Raw genomic sequence first — 22259 nt, 5'->3', positions numbered from 1 at the left:
CGACGTAATTTTGTTTTGAAAATATTTGAAACAGATATTACGATATTATCAAGATATTCCGATGTAAATATCTTATAATATAATTTTTTACGTTATTCTTATATTTATTCTTTCTTATATAAAACTACGCGGGAAATTTCAAAACTCGATCGATCAATGCTCGTCGTTAGTACTATTCACACGCAATAGATACGCGTAGTAACGTGCGACTGTCGTCATCGCGTTGTGTCAATTTGTTTTTCCAAGTAAGAACAGAGTCAAAGAGAAAATATTAATACGTAAGAAACAACACAAGCTTTACAAGGATTTAATAACAATATGAACGCACCACCGACCTTTGAATCATTCTTACTCTACGAAGGAGAGAAAAAGTAAGAAAGAAATATCTTGAAGAAACTAACCTCTAATAATCGTTACTATTGATATCTTTAACAGAATAATAAAGGAACAGGACACGAAGGTACCAAATGCTGCTATTTTTACCGTGAATAAAGAAGATCATACTCTGGGAAATATGATTCGGAAGTATGTTATTTGTTCGAAGGTTATGTTATATTCTGATTTTACGTTAGAAACACCTTTCTTTGCTATTTGGTGAAATTCAACGTCATTTTCTTAATTTCAGTCAATTATTGAAAGATCCTCAAGTCTTGTTTGCTGGCTACAAGGTACCTCATCCATTGGAACATAAATTTGTAATCAGAATACAAACAACATCGGATTATACACCACACGAAGCTTTTATGCACGCGATAACCGATCTTATAGCAGAATTATCGTTATTCGAAGAACGTTTTAAGGTAATCATTTTTACATATTGCTTTCTAATAAAAATAAATTATATACAACAGTTTTAATTTTAGGAGGCAATAAAAGAAAAAAAGGAAGGGTTGGATTAATGGATTCGATATTCGTTATAGGTTTTAATAAATGAATATGTGTATATGTATATATATATATATATATGTCTCAATTCAATCTAGACTAATTTCTTATAATTGCAAGATCTTTACACAATTGAGCACCTGATGCAAGTAGATATCTAACTTCAAAAAAAGTTTCTGTGATCTTACTTAAATACAAAATTTACAACTACATTTGAGTAAATTTCATTATTGAATATTTTCTGCATTTCTGTATTAATTTTATTCTTTAGGTTTTTACAAAGTACTTCCTTCGATTTATTTTACACAAACGTTATGACAAGTTTATAAATTCATATATATGTATAAATAGGATGACAATAGTTTGAGACAATAATTGTTTTTTTTTGTGTATTAAAATGTTCAATTTTTATGAGACTTAAATATTTGAATTATTTCATCAACTTGCAATAAAAACTGGATAATCAACGTTGGAACCTTTATCTGTCAGGTACAAAAAAGCAACAAGCAAATTATGCGAATAGATAAAAGCATATTTTATCCGATACTATAAATTAATTTTGTAATCAAGAGACCAACACATAAACTTAGACAACCGATTTCAATTTGTAACTTAGATTAACGTATTATAAATAGTCTATTAAGATAAAATATATTTCATACCAAATACGTATGTATATTATTAGAAACAAAATAATTGTGCCAAATATATAATAGAGGAACTACTTATTAGAGTATTGCGCACATTTTGTACGTAATAAATATTAAATAGGAGATGCATCGATTGATATAAATATCTATGTACATAATTACAACTGTTCCCTTCATATCCAACCAACATGAATTATTTACTAGCTCATCTAGACACGTGTCTTTTTGCCTTCAGGACCAGTACGTTAACATGTCTTTAAAAATAATTTTTACTATGCCCTGATAATAAGCGTGTAATTAATATAAATAAAAAATGAGTAGCTGCATCTCATCTTTGTAAATCTACATACATTGTACTTATGACAGCAGGAAGGAAAAGATGCATTTCTTTTTTTTTTTTTTTCGAATGCATCGACTTGTGCAGAAATATTTACCCTACGAAGGAAGACATGCTCACATTAGGACCTGATTGTACTTCTCCGATACAAAAATATACTCTGCAAACTTCAACAAATTTCTTTATAATTAGGATTTCTGGCAAGCATTGTAAATAGAACTACAGATAACAATATGACGTTAATATGTTTCTGTATCATCGCAATCACGTGTGTCGTGTCCAAAGGCTGTAAAACAATTAAGAAATGAATTATGTTAAATATGTTAAAAAAAAAAAAAAAATGTATGTATCAAATACGGTTTAAAATCAATACTAATCATTTCTTCAAGGATACAATTATTTTCCAGACATTTACTGAATTTAGGAGTTTTTTTTTAAGCATGCATTATTTGACTTGGACATGTTATTAAAAAAAAAAAAAGTTAAATAAAATAATATTCTTACTTTCGCAATTCTCACAGTACGGTCTCTCCAAAGATGGTTTCTTCGGAGATTTTATAATCTTTTCAGGTTCTGAAAAATCTTGTGCTTGACGCGGGCAATCCTCTGTCTCGTGTAAATCAAATTGATCGCAAATATCACAGAACATACGAGGTGCTTTATTTCGTTTTTCTAATGTACTCCTATATAACAAATTTTTATTATTTCATATGTCTGTATTAAAAAATAATTATCATTTTTATTTCGTGCGATTATTATATAAAAAAAAAAAGATACAAACCGATTGTAATCGTCTGCTTCATTTGCGGGTACACCCATCTCTAAAACTTCTATTTTACACAAGAGAGTTTCATTTTTTCTCTGCATATCCACTATTACAGAATTTAAAAAATCGATCTGACTTTTAACCGTCTCGTTTTCTTCTTTTAATCTTATCACATCAATGTCTTTATCTATAAAATTAAATTATATAACGTTAATAACTATCCTTATGAATATTATATCGATTAATTATTAAGTAATAAAGTAATATACCCATTTCTTGATTCATATCACCTCCAGCTGCCTAAAAAATGTTTGATTTATATATTATTATTTCGTAGAATACAAATATCGTAACTACATGAAATTATTTAACATTAAAAGAAAAAGGAAAAAATATAGAAACCTACATCAAAATTATTTTTTATGTTTTCACGTGATAATTTCAATTGATTCGTAGCCTCAGATAATTTTGAAGTAATCTGTTTATTTTCCTTCTCCCTGGAAAAAGATAGAAATGAAAGGTGCAATTTAAAGAAAAAAAATAAGTAAAAAAAAAAAAAGAAGAACAGACAGGAACGAAAAGTATTTTTTGTTTGTTTTTTTTGTTGTTTAAGTACATACAGACGACTTTGTACTTCTTTCAATTGTGCTGCTTCTGTCGTGACAATATTTAATTTTTCAATGAGATTTTGCGTATTTTTTTCGGCTTCCTTCTCCTTACTTTTAATAGTATTTGTTAACATATCAATTTTACTATCTTGTTCCTTAATTAATTTTTCGAGAGAATCCTTCGTAATTAATAAATTTTTTTGTTGTTTATGCATTTCCTCTATCTCGTTCAACATAACTTTAACTTCTTCTTTCTTAGAATCATCTTCAGCTTTCGTTTGTTGTTCTTGCCTATCTTGTAAAGTTTTTAATTGTTCCTTTAAATTATTTATAGTTACTTCATTCGCATTTAAATCAGCAGTTTGTTTTGCAAGAAGTTTTTCAAGCGACTCTTTTTCTTTTTCTAATTCATTATTACGCTTCTTACTAATATCTAATACAGATTCTTTAGCCTTAATATCATTTTCCAACTTATTTTGTAATTGAATTATAGAATCTTCCTTAGTATCCTGTATATTTCTTATTTTTTCATTCAATTCAGTAAGTAAATTATTCTTAGTAACTACATCGGATTGTACATTCTTCAATTCTATTTCTAATTGTTTTAAATTACTTTCTAAACTAATTTTATTTTCATCAGCTTTACGAAGTTCATTATCCTTTTCCTTTAATTTATCCTCCAAACCATTCAATTTATCGTTGGACTGTATTTGAGAATCTTTGAAGGAATCTAATTCCTTTGCGAGCTCCGAGATTTGTATTTTACGTTGCTCAGCTTCTGCTTGTGCAACAGCCAATTCGTTACTCTTAGTTTCTATGTCTCCAGTAGCGACAACTAATTTTTTATTTAAATCCGTTATAGTATTTTCCATAGCATTCAATGTGTTCGTGAAATCTTGATGTATAGTTTCTTTATTTAACGTTATAGTTTCCTTTTCTCGTCGTAAATCTGAAAGTACGTTTTCTAACGATTTGATTTTCGAATCCTTTTCAGAAATTAAAGATTCAATTTTAGATCGAGCTTCCGTTTCCGAGGTGAGCTTCTCAGTTAATTCTTCGATCGACCAACGATTCGCACTTTGATCAGCTCTTTCGCCTTTTGCAAAGCTTTCATTTCTTCTTGCGACGTAATCAATTCTGTCTTGACATCATCCAATTGCTTTCGTAGACTCGACGATTCTTTTTTAAACGACTCCTCTGCAGTTTCATACCGTTTACGAAGAATAACTTTCTCTTCCTCAATTTGGTTCAATCGTTCGGTAAGATCAGAGATCGTTTTACATTTCTCTTTCAAAGTTATTTCCGTAGCTTTTGCAGTTTCTATTGCACCGAGAAGATCCTTTTCCTTAGATTCCTGTTCTTTTATCTTCTCGGATAATTCAACGCACTGTCTTTTCTCTTTAATTAATTCTGATTTAACATCCTCCGTCTCTAAACGTAATTGTTGCAACGAAGATATATTTTTATTAAGTTCTTCTTCCGTACTTTCTAATCTTCCTTGCGCGCTTGTCAATTGATTTTCTCTTTGATAGACCTTCTCTTGTAATTTATCAATTTCTCTTTCTTTTTCCCGCAACTCCTCGTTATATTTCGTTAATTGTTCGGAGGAATTCGCAGAACTACTTATCAAGTTTGCTATATCCAATTCCTAAATTCAATGGATAATATTTCATTATATTTTGCTCGCATATATACATTGAATATTTGTTAATACTAACCAATTTCTCTTTCTGGGAAGATACATTTACTAGCTTCTCTTCAGCCCTTGTTAATTGTTGATTTAAATTCTCTATATTAGATTCGAATACTCGAAGTTCACTTTCCAAATTCGTTTTAGTTTGCTCGGATAATGTAAGAGCATACTGTAATTCTAAAAAACCAAACAACAGTTAATATAATCATATGTACTATAATCGTGTAATTGTAAAAGTTCCTCCATTGTTTGTCACCTGAATTCTTTTCTACTAGATGTTTTATCTCTTCGTCTTTGCTTTCGACGATTGATTTCAATTCAGAAATTTCCTTCTCTACTTTATTTATTATCATTGATTTCTGCGACGTGTCTAAACTAATCTCTTCGATGTATTTGGATTTCTCTTCGATTTCTTCTTGAAATTGTTTCTTTAATTCTCCGATCTCTGCCGTCATGGAAGCTCGAATTTCCATAAGCTCTTTGTCTTTTATTTTCAATTCTTCGTTCAATTTTTCTAAATATGCAGAGGAATCTGTTGCCGTAGCTCTTAACACAGACAAGTCTTCTTCCTACATAAAACAAAATAATAAGGCAAATAAAATAAATAATAAAATATTTTTCGTTCGAACGATTAACAAGAAAAAGAAAAAAAAAAAAGGTAGAAAAAGGGACGAAGAAACGTAGAAACAAAAAACGAATAACATTTACCAATTTTTCTTTCTCCTTCATTATTTTCTTCGTATCCTCGGCCGCATGTTCCCGAGTCCGAAGTTGATCAGAAAGCAAAACATTTTTATCTTCGGCCGCTTTCAATTGCGAATTTAATTCTGCAACACGAACGTTCGATCAATTTGGTTTCTTAACAAAATTGTTTACCACAAATTTCTATACAGATTATCAAACTCTTCTATTCTACCTTCAAGTTTTTGCAATGTATCAGTCAATTCCTTGTCCTTTTTATTATACAAATCCTGTTGATCGGACAACTCGTTGGTGAGTTTTTGAGCTTCTGAAATTTTCTCGTTCAATTGCGTAGATATCTCCTTAAGTTTCGTATCTTTAACATTCAATTGTTGACCAAACGATTCGGATAACTCGTTGATACGTTTCATATTCTCAGCTTTTAAATTTTCCAAAACGTTGCTCTGATTTTCCAAATGTTTTTGCGACTCTGTTGCCAACTGTTGCGATTTCATTTCTATTTGCTTGTTCTTATCTTCGACAATTTTCTCATATTCTGATATCAACGATTGTTTCTCAGTCGCGTGCCTTTCGTTAACCTCCTCGATAGTTTTCTTCATCTCGTTTAATTCCTTCTTCAAAGCACTCGTATTAGTTTCAAATTCTTCTCTCATGTTTTCGATGTAATTTAATTTCTCTTGAAGATCTTCCTTAGCTCGTTCCAAGTTCTTTTGCAGATCGTTTTCAGCTTCCACTTTCAAAACACATTCTTTTTCCTTCTCGTTCAATTTGATTTCAAGACTTTTCATAGAGACGAGATATTCCTCTATTAAAACGGTTTTCTCGTTAACTTGCTTTTCCAATTCGGCTTTCGTTTCCTTCAAATTTTCATTGTGATTACGCAAATCTACGTAGAAAAGATACATTTGTAAAATTTATGTGAAATTTATATATTTTATGAGACATTTTTCTTTTCTTTTCTTTTTCTTTTTGCAATTGATTCATACCTTCGAATTCTTTTTTGTCTTGATTACTCGCATTACTACGTAAACGAGCAAGTTCTTCCTCAGCTTCGAATAATTTCGTACTGTCGCGTTCAAGTTGTATAACACGTTCCCTTTCCTCCGAAAGTTGTTTCTCAAGTGCCTTGATCCTGTTTTCATTTACTGTATTTATTACCTAATGAGAAATACATTTTCTTTTTACTTGACGGAGATATAATATCGAGATTAATAGCAATTCGAGAAGCACACTAAAAATATACGAAAAGCTATGTATGTTCCACCAGTACACATGATTCTTCTATTAAACTTTGAATTTTAATTGAAAAGAATAAATTTGAAAAAACAAAATAAATGAATAAATAAATGAAAAGAAAAACAAAAGGAACGAACAAACGAAATAAACGAAGATGTATGTACGGCAAAAAGACAATAATGAATAATAATTAATCGAACGCCATTTTATAAATCAATGCAAAATATGTTATTTAACAATAACTGTTCGTAATTAACAATAATACATTTGTGTGTGTCTGTATGTGCATATGTATCTTTGTCTTTCGTGAAGGAATGTAAATGAACAACCCAAAACCAGATAAATGAATAAATAAATAAATAAATAAGATAAGTAAACGGAAGATTAACAAAAAAAAAATTAATATCTGCACAAAGGTACAACGAGAAAAATAATAAATAATATAATAAATAAACAGTTACATTACTTTGCGGTGTCTTCGATATCTTCGATCCTCGACACTCTAATATATGATAATAATTATTAACAATAATTCAGATTATTTGCACAAAGCGTATAAACGTAGCATAAGTGATATCTTGTTAACATTTAATAGGCATTGCGAAAAGCAAAATATTAATTTGTCGATGATTAATTATAAAGTGAATAGATAACTATAGTTAATAAATATATTCCCTTATTAATTAGAAGAGATTCGATCGAGTTTTCGTTATTACATAATTTCTTTTTCTTCTTCTTCTTCTTCTTTCTTTTTTTTTTTTTTTAAATACACGAATCAACGCAAAAATTGTTTTCAACGAAACTGTTCCGTCGTTCTAAGCAAACGTTAATAATATAATCAATCCAACGTTAATTATAATGAACTTAAACGTCATTTTGATCGCGTATTATTAAACGATGAGATATATAGAGACAGAGAGATAGATAGAAAGAGAGATATATGTATAGAGAGACAGAGAGAGAAAGAGAGAAAGAGAATTTTCACGTTATAAATGATTTCGAATGCTATGGGACACGACAAGAGTGACAATAATACAAGCGGTGCAGAGACACAGCATGAACCCCTCTTCTGATTCAAATGGCTGCCGATGCATACTCACACTTTGATCACTTCTCTCTTTCTGAAAATAAATCATAAGTTTTCTGTGTTAAAGCCAATGATGCAATGATCGATTTTTCGGTTTCCTACGAAGAAGCACAAAATTGTTTAAACGGACGCTTAACAAGATTTTAATAGATCTTTTTTTTTTCCCCAAAGCAACGCTCTTTTCTTTCCTTCTTTTTTTATGTTTTTTTTTTTTACTTTTCTCTTTTTGTGTTGTGTCTCCATTTGCAAACCCAACACCCATGATTTAAATCCCGACGAAGCTTTCAATTTCTACACGCCAAGCCTTTTCAATATCCCATAACCATTCATTTATGTAAATAATGTATTCGATTTTCTACTCGTATGATGATATGATTTAGAAGAAATTAGAATATCATCGTACGTACGTATCCTCACATGTTTTAAAAAATATTCGAAAAGGAAGTACAATTTGTTACATTGTTACGATTTACGTATCGAAATGATTCACAATTTCTGCGTAATGTTTAAAAAAAAAAAAAAAAAAGAAAAAACAGACTCGCCGAAAATTATTAGGAACGACGAATCTCTTTTTTCTTTCTTTCTTTTTTTTAATTAATATATATATATAATTAATAAATAATTATTAAATATATATATATATAATTGTATTCGTTACAATTTTTTTTAGCCCTTATATTTCTTTCTTGTTTTTCATACAAAATCAAGCAGATAGAATTACGTTTGAAAACTTACTTGTATATCGTCTTTATTGACGGATTCTTCCTCAAAACGGAAGAGTAGGTCCTCGCATTTTCTTCTCTCCTCTTCTAACTGCATCGCCAATGCGTTCTTCTCTTCCAATAATTTTTTAAGCGTCGTTTCTGCATTGAGAACGGTCTTTTGCATCTCCTCGCGATACTACAAAAAAAAAAATTGACACTTTTCTTACCCTTTTCTTTCTCTTTCTTTTTTGTTTTCTTCACGAAAGATATATAATAAATTAATAAATAAATAAATATATATATATATATGAATCTTTAACAATTTTAACAATGATCCTTTCTACCTTATCATATTCTTGTTTCATTAAAATTACAGATTGTTCCGCTTGATCAGCCTGATTGGCGGCCTTTGTGACACGATCTCTTTCCAAATCTCGTTCCCTTCGTAGAAATTCTATTTCCTGTTGTTTCTCCTTTAACATTTCCTAAAATGGAATATTTTATTTACAAAAAAAATAAATAAATAAAAAAGAGGGAAGGACAAAAAGCAGCGCACGTCAGGACGATTAATTGGTAATTAATTGAAAAAGAAAGCAACGAAAAAAAAAAAAGAAAAACTAAAAGAAACGAATAGAATTCAACGAACATCTTTCTTTAATCGATTAAATATTAAACAAAATTCAACAATTTTACTATTCTACAAATATTCATTAGTAAATATATCAAGGTACAAATATTTTGTTTACTACAAAAAAAAGGCATAGAATTTAAATAAAATATCATGTGTACGTACGAGCACAGAATGTTTACATCTATCTTTTAGCTAATACATTTATAAATATATATATACGTATATCTAATAAGAAAAAAAAAACACGTCCTTAATTTTCAGCCATTAACATGTATTTAGAAATGATTCATTAATAAGCGTTGTTCTCATTCTAATCTCTTTAAAATGCAAGTCCAATGTTTGTCTTTGATACGGATAAATTTACGTAACAACATTACGATCATTCTCTCTCTCTCTCTTTCTCTCTCTTCCTCACTCTTTCGAAAGAAACAGAGTGAGGGCATGAGAGAGAGAGAGAGAGAGAGAGAGAGAGAGAGAGAGAGAGAGAGAGAGAGAGAGAGAGAGAGAGAGAGAGAGAGAGAAGTCGTCTAGCTTTGTCTAGTCGTATCTAAACTCATAGCCATCCTTTGTCATTGACAAATCCTTGTACTACTAAATAACCGGTTTCGAACTAATACAGAAAAGACAATAGCCGTGCATATATATATATGTAAGCAATATAATTCTTTAATCATTGCGAGTACGTCTAATGAAGTGTTTATAAATCAGACACATATACGTGTTTAGATTAACGAAATGCAGTCATTACATTTGTTATTGGAGGAGGGCAGAAAGAAAAAAAAAGAAAAAAAAAAGACGTAGCATACTCACCTATCAACAAAATTTCATTCTATCAAGGAGGAGAAAAGGAAAATAATAAAGCCGAAAGGATTTTATTTATAAGGTATACGACAGACAACTATGTACAATTATTTTTCTAAATAGAATGTCTAATTTGTTATTTTGTTTTTCTTTTCTTTTTTCTCTCTCTAAGATCATTTAGACAATCTACTTTTTCTTTTTGCTACGAATACGAAATAAGAACGTATCTACACAGCACTATCTAAACATGTTCTACTATATGTCTACTAATAAATAAATAATAAATACAATAAACGTGTATTGTTTTAATAATATACATAAATAAAAAAGGCAGCATCTAATATCGCTAAATAATGTAATCGTTTTAAAACAAAAGTCGAGCCTTACGATTAAGCTGTAAGATATCACATAGGCGCTCTTTAACTAATTTTATTCTACGATTTCTAACGATCCCAAGTCCTCGGATTAAATCGATATAATTTTTTTCTTTTCTTTTTTTTTCTTTCTTTCTTTTTTCCTTTTTTTTTTTTCTTCTCTTAAAACTAATATCATTCCCATTACATGTCGTTAATAATCTACTAATCGTATTCTCACCTGCAATGAACTTTGAATAGGTGTCGACGTGCGCATACCAGGCCGCTGGAATATTGTATGCAACAAAAATTCAATCATGCAGTTCGGACAAAACATAAACTCTTCTCGTTGAAACAAAAAATGGGGGAGAAACATGAATAATAAATTGACAACTAAAATCTATCATTAGTATAACAAAAAGTGGAGATTCATATTTTGTCGAAATAACGATCGTCGTTGTGTCTCAATTTTTTTTTCTTTTTTCTACTTTTTTTTTTTTTTTTTAATATATTCACAACATACTTCTACACTTCAAACGAATTAGAATATAAAATGTAAGATAGAGTATACTTTGCACATACATATTGGACGATGTCATTCGACAAAAAACGAAGCAAACAATATTAAATCTCTATTCGAGCATAAAACAATAACTAACACGACTAGTAATAGCAATTTTAAGTAATAATAAGAGGGATAAGGACGGATATAATAGTAGTAAGGTCGTCGAAGATTCTTAGCAAGCTAAAATAAAAGAGACAGGGGGGGGAGAGCCTACAATAATGAAAGAAAATAACGCAAGAGCATTTTTGTTTCTTTTGATTTACCATGGCAAGGTATTTCGTGCAAAAGCCGCATCATACTTTTTTTTTCCTTTCATTTTTTTTTTTTTTTCTTTTGGAACTTTTCGTCTAAGGGGTTTCGTATTATTTTTTTTTTCGTTTCATTTTTTTTCTAATCTCCTTCCCCTAACCCCACGACGAATCTCACTCTGGCATCTTGAATCTTACCCTCGTAGCGCCTGTAGCAATTCTCGAGCCAGCTATACTGCTGTTAACACTGGAAATCGAGACTAATGATTCTCGAGAATTTGTCCTCTTCAAGGTCGAGTTAAGAGCAGCACCAGACGGCTTGTGAATCACGCAGGATGTTCTTTTGCTCGAGGGTGACCTACTGACCTTGTGAGCTGGCGCAAACAGGCCGTATTTTGGTCGACATTCGAAGTACCTATACGTTGAAATATATTATACATCGTCATCGTCATCTTATTCGTTTTTCCTCTTCTTTATATTTTTTTTTTGCATTATAATTATTTATTCATTCTTAAAAAAAAATAGATAGATAGATAAATAAATAAATAAATAAATAACGATACGTATAAAATGAGAATGATAAGTAGAGTTTGTATGATAAAAAGTGAGTAGTTAAAATTCTAAATAAAATTCTTATCGATAGAGAACCGAGCGATTTGTTTTAAATTAATTCGTTTGAATTACATTTTAATGTATATGAGTTGTATCTTTGAATAGATATATTCAAATTTATTGATCGACGAAAGTCTGAAGGAACTTCGAAGGTAAAAAATTAAATTAAATTAAAAAAGGAACCACATACGCAAACACGCACGCACGCACATACATATGTATGAACATACAAATGAACGAAAAAAATTAATCGAATTGTTTGCCGACCTTTTATCACCGACAGAACCATCGTTTTTCCCAAGAGGATCATCCAATTCGACTCCACACCATTCCCCAGGTGCAAACTCCGTTGCTCCCATATAACGTAGTACTCCTGTTTTGCTTCCCTGACTGGAGGATACAATGACCCTTTCACCTATTTTCAAATCCCTTTGCGAGACCGTTGACGAGAGGCTGGTAGTCGATGCGTCTGTATATATTTGTGTTAGGTGATATATACACAAAATTTTCTTTTGTATATACGAATATTTTTTTTTGTTTTGTTTCGTTTCGAAAAAAAAAAAAGAAAATAAAGAACTATACAATGCAAAGTATTTTAACAGCCTAACATAATGCAATCTACTAATATTATGTATTTAAATAATACATTAATTCGTAGTACATTTATTTAATTTTATTAAAAACATAGACACATGTAAGGCAAGTAGGCGAACGGGTGAAAACCAAATCAATGTTAGGATATATATATATATATATATATATATATATATATATATATATAACAAATCAAAATTGAAAGATACGACAGTGTACGAAGCGCAGAATAGCAGAATTTGCAGATTACTGCAAATTACAAAATGGCAAAGCAACGATTAACTCAGATCTAAATTAACTAAAACTATTCTTCTATGCACACTATTCTACGTTAATATGTGGGAACAAATGTAACTTGTATACAAAAAATAAAGAAAGAGAAAAATTTATATATATATATATAAGCAATTTCAAAAAGAAATATCTGCAATTGATATTCCAGGTAACTAATAAAATTAGGATTTGCTTATCATACAAACTGTCATGGATTCATTGATAAAACACATATATATATATACAATATACATATATATGTGTGTGTGTGTGTGTGTGTGTGTGTATAATGCTTCGTCATGCAAAAATCAAGGGATAAAAAGGAGCCAAAAAAATAAAAATAAAAAAATATATATAAAAAAAAATATCAGGCGTGCGACGAATATTTCTGGCAACGATCCTTACTCAATGAGGGTGAAACGGACTTGATTAAGCATCCCCTTGTACTATCCGGTGGTGTTGTAGGAGTTCTTTGAATCGGAGACGATGCTTCTGGTAGAGGTTGTCTGGTCAATCTCGTTAAGCGTGAGAAAATTCCACGTTTAGGTTCGCATTGGAAATATCGACAGCCAGCTACAGACCCGTCGTTCTTTCCTAAAGTATCCAATTAAATTGATTTTTTTTCATCATCATCATCATCATCATCATCATCATCATCATCATCATCATCATCATCATCATCATCATCATTATCATCATCGTCGTCGTCGTCGTCGTCGTCGTCGTCAATTTCTTGTTATTGTTCTTTCTCTTCTTTTTTTTTCTCTTCTTGAATTTTAAATGATCTTACCTATGGGCTCGTCGAGTACTACGCCAGCCCAATCTCCTGGAGCAAATTGTGTTTCGCCGATGTAAGCTATTGAACCAGGCTTCGTCCCACCAACCCATACTCGATCTCCTATTATGAAGCTGTCCGTGTCCTCCGTCAATACGACACTAGTATCTATTATACAAGATTCAATTCGATATCATTTTCTTTCTTTACCATTTTTTTTTTTTTTTATTCTTTCTTTCTTTCTTTTCATTAATCTTGAAATATTCACTCTTCTACGTTACTTCTAAAGCATCGTAGTAAACATACAAGAAAAGGCTGACTATCGTATTTCGCGCATAATAATAATAATAATAATAATAATAATAATAATAATAATAATAATAATAATAATGTGTTCAAAATTTTTCATGCCGCATAAAAAATATGTAGTTTACAGTATACCAGCAAATTATTGAGAAGTTCGACATCGCAATCTGATAAGCATGATTTTGAAAATTCAATCGTTTCAATGATAGTACAAAAAAAAAGGGTACACAGATGAAAGAATCTGCGAAGCCACCTACCTGATCCTCTGCGCAATCCAGCTTCACTTAATTTACGACCATGCGTTTCCCAGAGATGATCCATACTGTCTGGTAGTTGCCATGCAAAATAATGCAAAACATACTAAAAACGACAAACTACATGCACACATCCGAACGAGTAACACGAAAGGATTTTTTTTCCGAACATGTTCCAATCCTCTTATCGATTTCTTTCTTTCTGGTTTTTTTTTTTTTTGAACATTTAAATGTATGATTCTTTTTTTAATTACTACATTCATTACATCATATGTATAGTATATATATCGCAATTATTTTCTTTCGTGAAATTTAATATAAAAACTAAATGAAATATTAATGTGTATATATATATATATAATTTAACAATCATATATATTTAAGAGTTAATTAACTAATCGGCAATAATTTTCTTCTAATCGATCTAATTGCTTCTCCATACTCTAGTTGCATCGATTCCCTCTTCGTTAATTGTCACAATAACGAATCTACAACGGAAATTAAACGGGCACGAGAATCCTTATACGACTATCGTTATATAAAAGGATCTCTGCGACGATAACGATCTTTTTTTATGCTTGTATGTATGATCGATTCGATGGACGATTAATTTAAGACGTACGTTTAATAGACCGGGACGTATAACCATTTAACACGTTACAATATTGCAATACGAATGGAATACAATGTATTGTTTACTATTTACATTTCCTGTCGTACCATACTTAATATTATAATGATATATCGTTTATGATTTACGCAATAATGACAACTGATTTATAGTCCGTTTATAATTGTACGATTAAAAATTAATAATTATAATAATAATTATAATATATATATATATATATACACATATGTGTATATATTGAGAACGATCGATATGAATTTTGTAACAAATTATTTATTACTTAACGACAATAATGAATCGTGATCTTTTCTTTTATGATAAATAAAAGAAAAAAAAAAAAAGAAGAAAAATGAAATACAAATCGAATCGATCGAATTGTAAATTCTAGCAGAAGAGAGACAATTTTTTTTATTTCTCTCGCTCGTATCCTACAAAACTCGTATTTTACAAAAAGAAAAAAAAACGTAAAAAAAGAGAGAGAGAAAAAATTCTAGAAAAGGAATCGCCGATGTGTCCAGATATCGTGATTCGAGATGATTGAATTAATTATTAATGAGTATTCGTAGGTGTAGCAACAAAATGTACTACTATCAGATCTATTATAAATCGTTGTATAGAAATCGAATAGGCGCACTTGCGTAGGTAGACACTTATGTTCAACGAGATTATTTCACGATTACGAGCGGATAAACACGATGATGTACGCGAGATCTCGACATCTTGGCATAACAACGATTTTCTTATTTTGTGATCGAGACTTCTAAGAAACGAACGATGACGTTTACACAGTAGTATGTATGTTCTATGAAAATGTTTTAATGATATTAGTTGGATTTTTATTTCTTTTTTCTTTTTCTTTTTTTTCAAAATAAATTATCTTGATTTTTATGATATTGCAAAAAAAAAATAAAAAAAAAATTGATATGTATCTTTCACTAAATAATAATAATAATAATAATAATAATAATAATAATAATAATAATAATAATAATAATAATAATAATAATAATAATGATAATGATAATGATAATGATAATGATAACAATGATATCTTACAAATGATAACATATTTATTAAGTAACAAAAAGTATGTTTAGTGAGAGAGAGAGATAGAGAAAGAAAAAGATAGCAATTGTTAATATGTAAAATGAAAGAGGAAACTTTCTCATTTTTCTTTTTCTCTTTTTATTATTATTATTATTATTATTATTATTATTATTATTATTATTATTATTATTAGATCGAAAACGATCTTATAGAATGACAATAACGATTGCAAAACCAGCTTCGTAATACATTAACACTTGTATAAATATTAAAGAAGACTAAAACGACGAATAAACAGGTAGACAAGGTAATAAACCGTTAATCTTGCCATATTTAGAGGATGGTGTCATGGTTACCATAAAAACCATGGATGAACGTTGATTGCGTCACGAGTACGACCAATGATTCAAGTATTTTAAGATAATTTCCAGAAATAAGAGAATTAAAGAAAGCTTTATAATTTATAATAAACTTATGTAATTCGTATTAAAAGTAACAGCTGATTTCTGTCATTTTTGATCGATCGCGTTATATCTTTAGTGATATACATTTTAATTGTATTTTTTTTATTCTCATTTATTTATTTATTTATTTTTTCTTTTATATATATTCGAACAAAAAGTTAAAGATAAGAAGCATCTAAGCTTTATTAATCTCTATTCTTTTTTGCAAAAGTTTCTCATAATAAGTATCAAATTAACGAAAGACGAATCTAACGAATCGAGACGGTGATCGGAGTATGCTCACGTAGCGTTGCGAGTGAGTAAATAAAGAAGAAAGAAAAAAAAGCAACACAAAACAAAACAATATATATATATATAATATATAAAGGAATAAAAAGAACAAATAAAATCAATCGATATCGATCCGGTTAGATAGAATAAAATGGAAAATGAATTTTATCATTGCCTTGAGTTTCCCTATCGCATTGCGAAATACGAGCCGTATGATATATGTGTGTGCGAGAAAGAGGACAGACAGAGAAAGAAAGAGAGAGAAAGAGAGAGAGAGAGAGAAGAAGAGACGGTAATGTTCATTTCGAGATGCTTAGTTAATATATATAATAAATATAATAATAAAAAAATGTGATAACAAAAAAGAAAAAGAGAGAGAGAGAGAGAGAGAGAGAGAACGATGAAGAAAAAAGATCGAGAAAGATGAAACGAACACGTCGAAATCGAAACTACAATGTGAAAACGTATAATGAACAGTAGGATTGCATAAGTGCATATACATATTTATTTATTTATGTATGTATGTATGCGTCATGATCGAGAAAAAGAGTATATATATATATATATACACACGTATGTACATGTATAGATGTATGTATGTGTGTATTCGTTAGTTTATTCATTCTTCATTCGCTTCTTCGCCCCTTAGGCTTTACCTACTTGGACATGTGTGATTCTCGGTTAAGGAAACCACTGGACACGATCGAATAAGGCGAGATACGTGCCCTCGATGCAACCGTTCGGCTTCTTAATACGTCTCTTGCATACAATCGTTAAAGTCTCGCAAATCTTGCCTCTTCTAACTTTTTCTACCTATGGTTTATCTATTATATTATATATTGCAACTAAAGAATTCTTTTCTATCGGATCATCGAAAATGTTTCTTTTCTATTTTTTTCTTTTATTCCTTTTTTTTGTTGTTGTTGTGTGTTTTCTTTTTATTTATTTATTTATTTATTTTTGTTACGTTGTGGAAATCGAGATTTTGGATTCTGTATGATTGTTTGTTATTATTGTATTAATTTAAGGTTTTGCTATATAAGATCGATGGGGCTTGTTTTAATTGATAATTGAATAAAATTGTTAATTTAATGTTGTTGTTATTATTATTATTATTTTAATTTAAAGTTTGGATCTATAAGATCGATAAGTTTTGTCTTGATTGATAATTAGATAGAAGTGTTAATTTGTTATTATTACGATTTATTTTTTATTCTTTTTCTTTTTTTTTTATTTAAGATCGATAAGGTTTGTTTTAATTAATAATTAAAAAGAATTGCATTGATTTAATTTTCATGAAATGTCGATTATTCTATTGAATTTAGATTATTCGTGCTTTGTAATATACGGTTTGTTGGAAAGAATTACGACGATATGGATTAGTCCGATTAGGAATGAACGTGTATGCGAAAAGTTCAAAAATATATTCGTCTTTTGAAATCCGTCGTATGAAGTATGACCTATGTGTTACGAAGACAAATTACGATAAAACAAGTTAAGATAATTTTTTGAATAGAGTTATAAGAGATATTGTAGTAATATTTTACACAATTTTTTTTTATAAAACCTATATACATAACTAATCGTTTTAATAAAGATCGTAACTTCGAAATAGAAAATAGAAAAAAAAACACACACACAAGAAAAGAAAAGTAACGAATACACACTCACTTTCGATAAAACTAACAAATTCGTATTAATGATCGTATTAAATTTCCTTATTATTCGAGTAGGATAATATTAACAAAAAAATAAAATAAAATAAAATAAAAAGATAAAAATGAAACGAAATAAAATAGAACAAAAAAGTAAACAATATGTCACCATATATATATATATATAAACATACAAGATGATCGAACAAATTTCTACAAAAGAGAAAAAAAAAAGGTAAAAGAAAATGAAAACTTATTCTTCACGTTTAACAAAATTTTCATCAGAATGAAAATCGTACTTGCAGTAAAATCGTTCGATCAGGAGCCGATATTTAGAAGGCCTATTCAGTCGAGATGCGTCGCGTTGAGAGGTGGAAGAACGACTTGCAAGAAGCTCGCGTGTACGAACTCGTAAGAGCATTCGTTCAGGTTCGTTTCAGGGTCTCACAAACGTGTATCGTATTCTCGTGCGTAAGGTGACGTAGTAGATTGGTGATCTGTTCTCGTTACCTTGTAAATGGAGACTGACAAAAGCGATATTATATGGATACGAGTATAATAATTCATCGGAACGAACGATCCTATATGCTCATAACTATTTTTATGTATTTTGATTATAAAGTAACTGCAGTTTCGCATTACATCGTGTGTGCATACGTATATATATATATATAATTTTTTGTATATACATCAGTATGTATATTTATGAGTGTATATAATAACATACACATACACACACACATACTAGCTTGGCAACCTTTCTTATTTATTTATTTTGTTAACTATAATTCTCATTTTTTGAAACTACTATACTGTATAAGATTATTTTTTTCGAAATAAAATTAATTTTTTACAGACATATATAATAAATATATAAAATGTCTATATATCTCTAATAGAAAAATTAATATTTCTGATAAAAAATCATGGCGACGTGGAAACAAAGAAAGAAAGGTTAATGATATCGAGTGCGAAAAAGAACGTAGATTGCAAATACACACGCGCACGCGCATACACATTTGCACACATCTCACAGACATACTCATGCAAAAAGAAAAATCATTTGTTTTGTTAAACTTACTGCCTGATGATGCTTTCGGAGATGGTGGAGGAATAGCTGGTCTCGGTGGTATAGTGCAACATGGTCTGCCAATTTTCGAAGGTGGTCTTATTCCCGATGGCTTCGCTTCCGTCATTTTGATTTCTTCTTCTTCTTTTTTTTTCACTTATTTTTAATATAACACACTGAAATATAACGCACGTTATACTAATTGACTTGATTTTATAACTGGATACAACATATATATATATATATACATATATATATATATATGTATGTATGTATGTATGTATAAACAAATTCTTGGCGAATGAATGTTTTTTATAACATTGGAAATGAATATTTAAATTTTACCGGCTAGAGTATTCTTATTACCGACGATGTAATCATTATTATACACGTTTTTTTACCGAAAGATGACGCACATATACTATTCAATATTTACGAGAGATCGCACGTATATAGAACGTTCCTTCTAAATTCAGAAGGCTGAGTAACCCTACCGATTAGACGAAATTACGAAACATTACGTATATTCTTTTCAAATATAATAATATTATATCGAACAATAACCATGTACGCACGTATATCACACACATACACGTAACACTCACTCTCTTTTGTTTCTCTCTCTCTCTCTCTCTCTCTCTCTCTCTCTCTCTCTCTCTCTCACACACATATATACAGATGTACATATATATGTATCACTGGTCTAAAGTAATATTATTCGTATGATTTCTTAATGACGTCAAGAACATTTTATCAAAATTAATATTAACATCGAAAATTTATACGATGGATTTAACGTACTATTAATCGTAATATAGGAAATTTGATCGTCATTTAATTTGTTTCTTTCTTTTTTCTTTTTCAATAATAAAAGATAAGAAGGAATATCGAGAAGAAAAAAGACAAGTTTTCTTTACGCGGTGGTTAACCTCAATCACGTTGATTACACGTTCGGGTTCGTCGATAAAAATATGTCCTCACCTTACTTAACACTTCAATGTATTTCTATGTATTATTTTGTCGGCACTTCCCATTTATAGAACGATCACATTTATTTCACTGCCGTTCTCTCGTCGAAACGACCCGACGAGATTCTCTTTGGTACTCGATTCGCGATTAACGGAAAAGCTGAGGTAGATGACAACTAGTCTCGGAACAAGTGGGAAGTGAGATACAGCGCCGTCACGGTCTACTTGTGAATTACTTTACGAATTCTACTAAACGAATTTATATATATATATATATATATATATATATATATATATATATATATATATACATATATATATATGATGTTTTCGAAACAAACGTAATATTGACTAATTATTAAACGAGAGATCGTCGTTTTGTTTCTACGAGAGTATAAGAATGCAATAAAATTAATACAAACAAAAATGATTGAAACATAAGAAAGACAATAGAAAACTCGATCATTGCAAATTATTTTGTTTATCAACGAACGTATTACGACCGTAGAACATTTTGCAAATAAGATAAAAGTTGATATTTCTTATTACATACTTTACATATATATACCTTGATTCAAAATTATGAAGAAATATCTTCTATATACATATGTATATATATATATACAACAACGAGAGAAACAAATTCTGGAAGAACAAAAAACAAACGACGAGACGTGAAACGAAGGCATCTTCTTCCTTATTTTTCTATCTCGCTTACTGATTGGTCCATGGTTAACGTCCTCTGATTGGTTCTCATCTCGCCAAGATTCGTATCGATGAATGTATCTTCCAATAAGAATCGTCGTGCATATGCAAATCAATTTATATAAGTAAATTATACATCGTTTAAATAAATGTTGAAATAATATCGCGAGTTATTAATTATGCAAAGAAAACGAGAGATTTTATGTTTAAAGAATAAAAGTATCAAATGAATATAAATATAGACTATATTACGTCAAGTAATATATATTGAAATGAGTGTTATATATATTTTATATTCTCTCTCTCTTTCTCTCTTTTTCTCTCTCTCATTGGAAAATAAATTTAAGTTCCTTTAATTTTACATTTACCGAAATTTTATGATCATTATTGTTGTTATTATTACGAGTGTACAATTGACGTGTGGAATGAGTGTGTGTTATTATTATTACGAAAATAAATTGACAACAAATCGAGAAGTGGATTCCAACAATCAAAGGAGATTTCGATTGAAAGAAACACAGTGAGTAAATAAAAAAAATCTATTTGTTTAGGACTCCATTCTATTCACTCTCCGATCAATTCTTCTCTTTCTTTTTTTTTTTATATAATAAAACTCCTTTTCATCTCATGGACCAATCCTTGTGACAACAAAAAATTTTCAACTTCAAATTTTTGCTTCTTAGGAATATAGAAATATTTCTCTAAGAATTTTTTTATAAAGTTTTCCTTCCATTTGAAGATCTCTATGGGTTTTTCTTTCTGTATATATATATATATAATATATAATATATATATATATATATATATATATATATATATATATATTAATTACGCAGTTATAAAATATTAAAAAATTAACAATACGTGAAAGTTGAGAACCAAGCTGAGAACCATTGCAATGAGTTTTTGAATTACACAATTTTTTTTTCAGCAAAAAATAATTATTATAAATAATTCGATGTAAGTTATTTCCCATAAACGATAATGGGAGATTTTTTAGGGATTAATATTATTAAAAATTATAAAAATTTTTTCATGGTAGTTTTTGTTTGAATTATTATGACGGGCTGAATCCGGCGGTACTGCAATACCGGCTCAACCCCCGGCAGAGGCGGAGCAAGCCCCGGCCTTCCGCCAAGTTCCAAAAATCTAGCTAATATTCTGGCTGCTCTATGAGCAGCGTATCAGATATTAAGCTGATAAGAACAGATACTACACTTTGATCTTAGCCATAGGCCGAGAAGCGATAACTTTGAAGGTTTCAAATCGTTTAAATAAGCTTCTTCATGTTGGCAAATAATATGGAGAATACTGCGACACGTTGTGGTCATGTTGCGTATTATTTCTATCTTTGGCAAATATTCGCGGGA

The 22259-nt window shown here is 29.7% G+C and overlaps 2 protein-coding genes and 1 non-coding gene across 3 annotated transcripts; 1 reads left to right on the top strand and 2 right to left on the bottom strand.

Moving 5' to 3' along the window:
* Positions 1-41: 41 nt before the first annotated feature.
* Positions 42-1095, top strand: LOC127068183 (DNA-directed RNA polymerase II subunit RPB11). The gene is made up of 4 exons (XM_051004001.1): positions 42-371; positions 436-525; positions 626-800; positions 864-1095. Exons 1-4 carry the CDS (start codon positions 319-321, stop codon positions 897-899), a joined length of 354 nt encoding a protein of 117 aa, XP_050859958.1. The 5' UTR covers positions 42-318; the 3' UTR covers positions 900-1095.
* Positions 1096-1919: 824 nt separating this feature from the next.
* On the bottom strand, positions 1920-20376 carry LOC127068148 (restin homolog). The gene is given in 23 exon segments (XM_051003895.1): positions 1920-2158; positions 2377-2555; positions 2654-2825; positions 2908-2938; positions 3045-3135; positions 3259-4336; positions 4339-4894; positions 4965-5116; positions 5196-5508; positions 5648-5766; positions 5856-6527; positions 6628-6799; positions 7978-7998; positions 8700-8864; positions 9013-9153; positions 10695-10739; positions 11465-11681; positions 12146-12347; positions 13151-13339; positions 13536-13688; positions 14084-14152; positions 19229-19392; positions 20198-20376. Coding segments are annotated over 22 exon segments (4899 nt in total). The 5' UTR covers positions 19344-19392; positions 20198-20376; the 3' UTR covers positions 1920-2111.
* Positions 20377-21946: 1570 nt separating this feature from the next.
* Positions 21947-22137, bottom strand: LOC127068284 (U2 spliceosomal RNA). Its single transcript, XR_007782892.1, has one exon. It is a non-coding gene; the product is annotated as a U2 spliceosomal RNA (small nuclear RNA).
* Positions 22138-22259: the final 122 nt, after the last annotated feature.

Source organism: Vespula vulgaris, chromosome 12 (genome assembly GCF_905475345.1).
Source record: "Vespula vulgaris chromosome 12, iyVesVulg1.1, whole genome shotgun sequence".
Lineage (NCBI taxonomy): Eukaryota > Metazoa > Arthropoda > Insecta > Hymenoptera > Vespidae > Vespula > Vespula vulgaris.
The sequence above is the reverse complement of the archived record's forward strand: the minus strand, read 5'-3'. Positions and strand labels throughout refer to the sequence as shown.